The sequence below is a fragment of the Indicator indicator genome, chromosome 6 (genome assembly GCF_027791375.1).
Source record: "Indicator indicator isolate 239-I01 chromosome 6, UM_Iind_1.1, whole genome shotgun sequence".
NCBI classification, from domain to species: Eukaryota; Metazoa; Chordata; class Aves; order Piciformes; family Indicatoridae; genus Indicator; species Indicator indicator.
The window spans coordinates 5,584,590-5,592,623 of NC_072015.1; the positions used below are offsets into that span (position 1 = coordinate 5,584,590).

At 42.6% G+C, this 8,034-nt stretch overlaps 1 protein-coding gene across 1 annotated transcript; it reads right to left on the minus strand.

Moving 5' to 3' along the window:
- Nucleotides 1-7,078: 7,078 nt before the first annotated feature.
- RNF152 (ring finger protein 152) lies at nt 7,079-7,690 on the minus strand. The gene has a single exon (XM_054381920.1). The coding sequence runs from the start codon at nt 7,688-7,690 to the stop codon at nt 7,079-7,081; it is 612 nt and encodes a 203-aa protein (XP_054237895.1).
- Nucleotides 7,691-8,034: the final 344 nt, after the last annotated feature.

Sequence of the window (8,034 nt, forward strand, 5' to 3'; positions counted from 1 at the left end):
TTTAAGAATTCTCAGCTACATACAATGAGCAATTAAGCATTCTAGAAATAGAGGTTCCTATACTTGAGTGCTTCCATACAGCTGTCTTTGAGTATTAGTCTTTCCCAGTCAATATGCTTTCAAATTTCAAAACAAGCAAGACTTGCTACTTCAAGTGGTCTTTAAGAATCATGCAGACTAGCCAAGGATCAAGGAAAAAAAAACAAAACACCTAACTGCAAAGTTCACGTCTAGTCAAAAAAGTATTTAATCATGTGTGACCAAATCCCTTTACCTTCCTTAAATTTAATTCTTTAGTGCTTTCTCAGTTAGTATACTTTCCTGAATCACGTCCCAAATATTTCAATACATTTATTAGGCAAATCTTTGAGAAACATCTGCAACTATTATTGCAAATAATTTACACAAGAAATTATTCAGTTGCAGTTCAATCAGCTAATTGGCCACGTGTGGGAACTGAGCTGCCTTTTATGCTCCTATCAGCCACATGCATCTCCCACATGACTCACTGCTTTGAAAGTATTTGTAAGATCCAACACCATTCTTAAGCACTTCAAAGTGAGATCATATACTTGACGATGTCAAACTGAATTCAAAACACCTTGCAGGGGAAGATTTTTTTCAGATCTGGACACAGATCCAGATTTCTCTCAAGGAGATGCAAACCAAGTAATTCAGACCTAGTTAGTCCATCCAGGCACCTATAGGGCAACACTTACAAAACTCAGCAGTACAGTGTCAAAACACATGGATCTTTTTGAAATTCTCAACATAGGCAAGTAAAGAACTTTCAGTATCAAACTACTCAGGTTTCTCACTTATCTACTCCACTTTGGAAACCAAGCCAGAAAGCTACAGCCTTCTAACGTAATCCTACTTCTTCGAAGTGACATAGCTGTCTGTACTGAACAGCCACTTGCCCTTTCAGCTTCTCAGATCCAATAGATTCAATAAAACCCATCTTCAGCTGCTTGGTATTACCAACATTGTCAGCTTCACTATCTGGCCTAGGAGATGGCCACCTGTTTTTGTATGTTCACATAACACACATACAAAATGAACAAGTTTTTACTTTCAGCAATGTGGCACATCTGTACACACTGAGAATTCAAAGCTTTGCTTTCCTTTTTATCCCAACTTCTCACTGAATTCCTGTTCACCTTGTGTCTGAGTCACATGCTTCAGTGACGTCTGCACACTGATCAAGTTTTTCAGTTTGGTGGAAAAACTGCACTTTTGAAATAAGTAGTTTCCCTGCTCAAAGGTATTGAAGGAAAAGCAAGAACTGAAGGAAAAGCAAGTTTCACTGCCCTTCTCAAGCTACAGTTTGACAGAAATTACATACGCAGGCCACTGTAAATCACATCCAGTAGATGTTTCTGCACATACAGATCTGAATTTCCAGACTACTGCCTAATCATCTGCTCAGTTCCCTTTTAGGTAGACATCCCATTCTGGAGGCACAGAGCAACGATGTGGCTCTTCACCCAAACCGCAGAAGATAGGTCACCTGTGCTGCATCAGGTCTCATCCAACAGCAGTGGGAGTCAGTTTGCAGAGGACAGCCGAGAGGGACTGCAACTCATCTCACATGAAATACAGGTAGCGATACCCAGATGTCATGCTACCAAGCTATCAGAGCACCTCATCATCCAAGCACCATAAAGTATATGATGTTCCTGAGATGTAAGAGCCTGAGAGCCTCTTACTAATCCTCTAGGCCTCTTTCTACCACATGGCTGTGTGCTGTGTGCATACAGCAATGGAAACATGTCCCTGTGCTCGTATGTATAGTGGCTCCACGTATGCCCTCAAGTCATTTCATTCCCATGCTCACGTGCTTTACTGTGGACACAGATGAGGAGAATGAAAAAAAGATTTGTGTAGATCGGAGAGGAGATCCGTGGGATGAGAGAGGGGAATTTTCTTCTGGCTAATCCCACAGCATTGCCTCTGATTATAGGAATTACTTAGAACGAAAATAAAAATGTATTCAAGATGGAAAAAAACATTTTAAAAACTATTTATTAAACATTCAGTTTCACTGAACTTGGAAGGTAATTTTTTTTTCATTAGAGATACTCAGGGCAACCTAAATGTCTGTAAATTCAGTCATCTTGAGGATGAAACATGTTACTTTGCTTGTGGATACAAGCATGCAAGAGGGTGGCACAAAAAAAAAAACAAAACCCACAACCAAAACCACAGTAGCTCCAGCTGTCAGGCCTACAAACAGTGTACTGCACCAGAAAGGTCACTAACACACTGTAAACCCACTGAAGCATTTCCAGACAGTCTTTGTCTTGCAGAAGCTCTTGCATAAAACCCTCTGCCTTCAGGGCCAGTAGATCCTTCCATGGCCTCCTAGATGTACCTTCTTCTCTCCCTCTCCCCTCTATCTTCCCATAATAAAAAGTCTCAAAAAAAACCCCAAATCTCAAGCCACAATTTGTGTGCAACTAGGAAAAGGAAGGTTTTCAACCCCAACGTTTACTTGACGTGTTAAACTTGACACGTGTATGTCTCCTGCAGTACTCATACTAGCAGCTCATGCCAGCAAGCCACATTCCCGAGGGACACTTTAGCTGTGCATGGTGGGTACAGCTCCTTTGTATGACCTGGAACGGGCAACATCCTCCACTATGTGGCACTGCTGTGAAAAGATCCAGAGAACACAGAGGTTTCGACCAGTTCACACAGTAGACTGGTGCCTGGAGCTTTGGATATCAGGACATCTACAGAAGAGCTGAAATCATGTACGCATTGCTTGGTTTGGTTCAGTCCTGTTGTGAATGTGACAAAACCAATGCAACGTCAGCCACCTCTACCCTAGTAAAGCATCTGTGGTATCGGAAAGGTTGGCTGCCTAGGGCTCAGTGATAAAACCGTAACTTGGAAGGAAGATTCAAGGGAAAGGGGGAGCTAGACTGTACAATGCATGCTTATGCCAAGGCCAATAATCCATTACTTCCATAAGCAAAACATTTACTTAAAATGTTTGAGTTACCTGATTATAACAGAAAGGGAAAAAAAAAGTATAGTGTGGCTCAATAGTCATCAGCCACAATTTTGTATTCCAAGGTAATTAAAACATTGTTTTGGTATTCACCACAACCCGCATTTAACATTTCACCTTAAAACAGTCAGATTTCAGCAATTCCTTTGAAAAATAGGGAGCAAATTCTGACACATTCCCTTCCATGGTCTTCATTTGATGGCAAAGTAATGAGGTACCATAATTAACTTGAGATCAGTTTTTCCTGCTAATGTTTTATTAAGACTGAGCTTCATTAATAAAGATGAAACTGGACTCATGATTGCTCCATGTTTACAAAACATCCAGGCTCCTTTACATCTTGATTAAGCATGAACAATCACTGAACACACCGTTTCCTAAAAAAGTCCCACATACCAAAATTGCATATTTTTGAATTTTTAAAATTCACTGAACAGAATTTCACAGAGTGAACCCTATAGACTGTTTGCCAGGAAAACAAGAGCCAAAAATAGAAGCTGGGATCCTCCACAAAAAAAATGTTAAGCTGGACCCCAACACACACATCCTTCCCATTAAAGAAGCAAATAAATAAACAAACATTCATACAGAGTTAATTTGCTCTAAAAATGCAGGTGCTTGAGTAATTACCCACAAGTTTCAGCACAAATTTCAGTTGCTTACTGCGTCACATAAGTTTTCTTCTTTCTTTGGTGGAACTGGGCAGTGATTTCTTACTGGACAGCACAGAACTGAAAACTAGCCCAGGCCCTGGTAATTTGAACACAAGTTCAAATATGTTGAGACAGAGAAAAATTACGACAACAAAAGACTTTTAAAATAAAATAATTGGAGTTTTTTTTAGGGGGAAAAAAAAAGTCAGGTGTCTATAGCAGTATTGCTTTTTAATGCCAGGTATTGGACCAAGGAATGAGACAGACTGCACTGCATTTTTAAAACAGCATGACTAGCGACACACTTGAGAAACATTTTAGCACTGTAGATTACAACAAACTATTTGGTTCACTTCTAGACAAGTCAGCAAAAAACCTAGGTAAGCCAACAAGATACAGCAGCTGCAAACAGAAAATGACAGTCGCAGTCTAAAGCCAGAACAAAAACATCTCCAGAACTCTTATTTATAAAAGAGGAGGGAACATACACACCATGCGCGCACACGCAGGCAAAAATCTTGAGGTTTTACTTATTGCTCTTATAAAAGGCTGTGAGCAGGCAAATGTCTGGATCAGAAATTAGGTCAAACATGCATTTCAGCAGGCACAAAAAAGTACAGGAAATTCATAGTAATGAAACAATGTGCTGTTACGTAACACAGGATGATATTCTGCTAATACAATACTTACATCATTAACAGCAGATAAGCTCTGGGTCTGCCTGTTGCATAAAGCGTTATGCAGTGTGGTGTTTTAACCTAATTTCTGATTTCTCTTTCATACTGCACTCTCCATGCAAGGATAAAGACAGTGATTTTTCAAGACAGCTATTCTTTGCAATGCCAGAGAAACCTTGGCCTCAAGACCTTCAGGCAGGCAGGTTTGGCTGGAAGGACGTTAACGTTACCATCACTGCATCTCCAGGACCTGCTTTTTGACTGCCTCCCATTTTTGTGCAGTCATCGACAACTCAAATAAACAAATGCAGAAGCTGGCGCAAAACACACCAGGTGTTGTTCTTGGAGCATCTTCCAACTATGCTATATGCTCCTGATACAGCCACCAATTGCTACAGGGAATAAGGCAGTAGAGGGTTGAGTCCTGTATCTGATCACTTCGAGAGTCTTAGAAAGGCAAGATTTTTTTTGTGAGCTGGCTTTCCTCTACACATTAAGCAGCATAGTATGGATGTCAGTAGAAATTTGGCCACCTACTGGCAACAAGAGACTAGCTGGTTGACAAGACACATTTTGGAATACCTGCTGTTCCCTAATGAAACCAAACTAAATGTGCTGCAGAGAGCTGTCCATGTAATTACAATACTCATAAGCCAGGTCCGAGGCATACTACACATCAGCCTTGCAAGAAAAAGGTGCTGAATGTGTTATCTGGGGATTTATCTTTTTTCAGCTGTGTTGTGCATACATACAACAGTAGATAAAAATCACCACAATGGTTCCTCTCCATACATGACCCAATACACACCATAACAATTAAGCACCATATATGCTCTTCTTCAGTTACAGAAATCAAGGAAGAAAACTGTGGTTTGGGAACAGGATGGGGAAAAATCCAGCACAAAATCAGAGGTATGTTTCTGACAGAAGTCCTAGTGAGAACGATGATGGTGAACCAGCAACCAGATTTTGTGACAATCAGAAAACCACCAACAGGGCTAACCTGGACAGCATAGCCAAAATGATGTTCTCTGGTGTTACAAAATGGCACTGACCAATTACTAATTAATGACTACGAAATAGAAGGTAGACAACAAGAGGTCATGCCTCAGGGAGGTTCTGCTTTGTACTTGCAAAAAGAAATAGTGCAGATCAATAGAATTTTGCCATCTTATTAAAGGTTTATCATGATCCAATCCCTAAATCTCATAAAAATTTAAAGTTTTCAGACTTGCCTAACACCCAGATTTACACTAGCAATATTTTACTGACAAGGACTAGTACTAAAGCTAGTGCGACTGCTTCAAGCAAAGTGTTGCTGCAACAAAGGGCCAGAAATTTGGTTCTTTTCAACAAGTGAACTGAAATGACTGGGGTTTCAGGGCACTCACAGGTGGAGGGAGATGCCTTCTCCCCCCCCCCCAGTCTATCTTTAAAAAGGCCAACATTTGCAAGACTGAAATGTGGGAAAGGGCTCTGTTAATGCTTACCCAGACATTTTGATCCTACAACAGCTACAGGGCTTTAGAAGGGGCAGCCTACCCAGTAGAGTGTTAGGCTGGCCTGGGTTCTTCTCCCAGTTATGTCACTGCTTCTTACTAGATGATTGCATATAAAGGACCTTGGTCTCAGTTGGGATGGTGAAGCTTCCTTTGAGCAACTCATCTATTACATGGTTGCACAACTGCATGTCCTAGGAAAGAGGGAGGCAAACCAGGTCTAAATTTTTAAAAAACAACTAAGAAAACCCAACCTTGAGAAAAAGAAACAGAACAACTTGCTATCATATCCTTGCAAGAGGAGTTCTAAGACTTCTCATTAGTCATTTCTTCACTAATGGCTATGAAGGCCAGGCTGGTGGGAAGCCCTGCGGCAGACCAAAGGTAAAACAGTGTGTTCAATGTTTACCATTCAAAGCCATCCTTCTCATGAAGTCAGTTAGGCAGAAGTGTTTTGGCTGCCTTTTTAGGTATTCCTCCTAACCCACTTTGCTTCCCTGCTTGGATGGTCCTTCAAATAAAGTATGCTGAAAATGCCACTTCCCTGTAATTGACACAACATGGGGAAAAACCAGAGAGGCAAAAATACACATCGTGGAATAAAACAACTGCTTGTAAAATGCTTACTTTTAAAAACTATCATACAACTCCCTAACTTGGTTTAATTAATGTGCCACTTAAAATATATTAAATGCCTCAGCAGCTAAATGATTTCTTGCATTTACAAGTTTCCCTCCCCTCATTAAAAAAAAAAGTGTATGTGGAGTGGTAGTGAACACCTTGTAGAGAAGTCACGCATCAATTCTTCTTTAATTCTACATGGAGCAGTTTTGGTTTCAACCTACTGTGTTTAGAGAAGAGCTCATACTGTATACTTTACAGTATAACCAGCTACATAGAGGTCTTTATAATCTTGTCACATGATACAAAACAAAAAACAAAACAAAACAAAAAAATCACATTAAGTTGCAGTCCCTTTGATAAGTGATTATGGTGACACATGCAGTTCTCCTCGGTGCCACTGCCACCAGACACAGGACATGATTTTCTCTGCACACCACTGAGGCCTGATGCCGCAATGCTGAGAGCCGCAGTTGGGCCAGCACACCACTGCCCTGGTGCACAGCATTCTGCAAGTCATTGGGCAAAGCTGCAGCGAATTGTCTTGCTTGATACCACCACCACCACTGCCCCAACCCAGACCCCTGGGGAGCACACCCTTCCCTCCCCACCTCAGCCGCAGGAGATCACTGTGAAGCGCTTGGAAATGCAGGACATGTTGTGGAGGACAATGCCCAGGAGAAAGACCAGGACACAGGCCACCAGAATCACAGTGCAAACCCCTGACCAAGTAGAGCTTTTCACAATGCCTCTTCGGTCTGGCTCCTCTGCTGCCCCCTCAGCAGGAAGGCCACCCTGAAGTGGCTGCTGCTCCGGTGGGATCGTCACCACTGCCAGGGATTTCTGCTGGCCACCCGGCAGAAGGCGGCAGCCAATGTCTCCTGGCAGCAGCGCCCTCTCCTTTGAGAGGGGCAAGGGCAGCATGTAGCAACCATTGCTGGGGAGTTTGATGAAGACAGGTGTGTGCTCCGAGGTGTGGGGGATTGCAATGACAGCGATCACCTCGGGGTCATCAGGCAGCTGTGACACAGAGTACCCTGGTGGCAGCTTGGTGATCCCACGGCACCAGGGGCAGCGCAGGTCCTTCTGGCTGGTCCTCATCTGCTGCAGGCACACAGAGCAGCAGGTGTGCTTGCAGTCCAGCAGCTTGGGCCGCCGACGTGGGCTGTAGTAATTAAAACAAATCTGGCACTCCAGCAGAGAGTCCTGGGACAAGGTCTCCATGGTGGCCAGCGCAAGGAAGCACAGCAGGCCTTGCAACGAGCCTCACCCTGGCACCTTACAGCCAAGAAGCAGCACCTTCCCAACACTTTTTCTCGGGACAGTGATGGGCAGCAGTTACGGGGAGTGCAGGAAAACCTCCAACCAGAACCTTTCAGTACCTGAGACAAACAGAAAAATATGAAGGAACAGGTTACTTACAGGAACCAGTGGGAAAAAGCAAGAGTCCAGCTAAGGGGAAATGAAAATCAGTGCTGACCCTAGAATCTAGCAAGAAAAAGTAATTTGTTACCTTTAACCAAGAAAGCGTCTTCCCACTGGCTTCACCAAACTGCCCAGTGGCAGAT

Coding starts and splice junctions, on each gene's coding strand:
- RNF152 (XM_054381920.1), bottom strand. CDS start 7,690: ATGGAGACCTTGTCCCAGGACTCTCTGCTGGAGTGCCAGATTTGTTTT.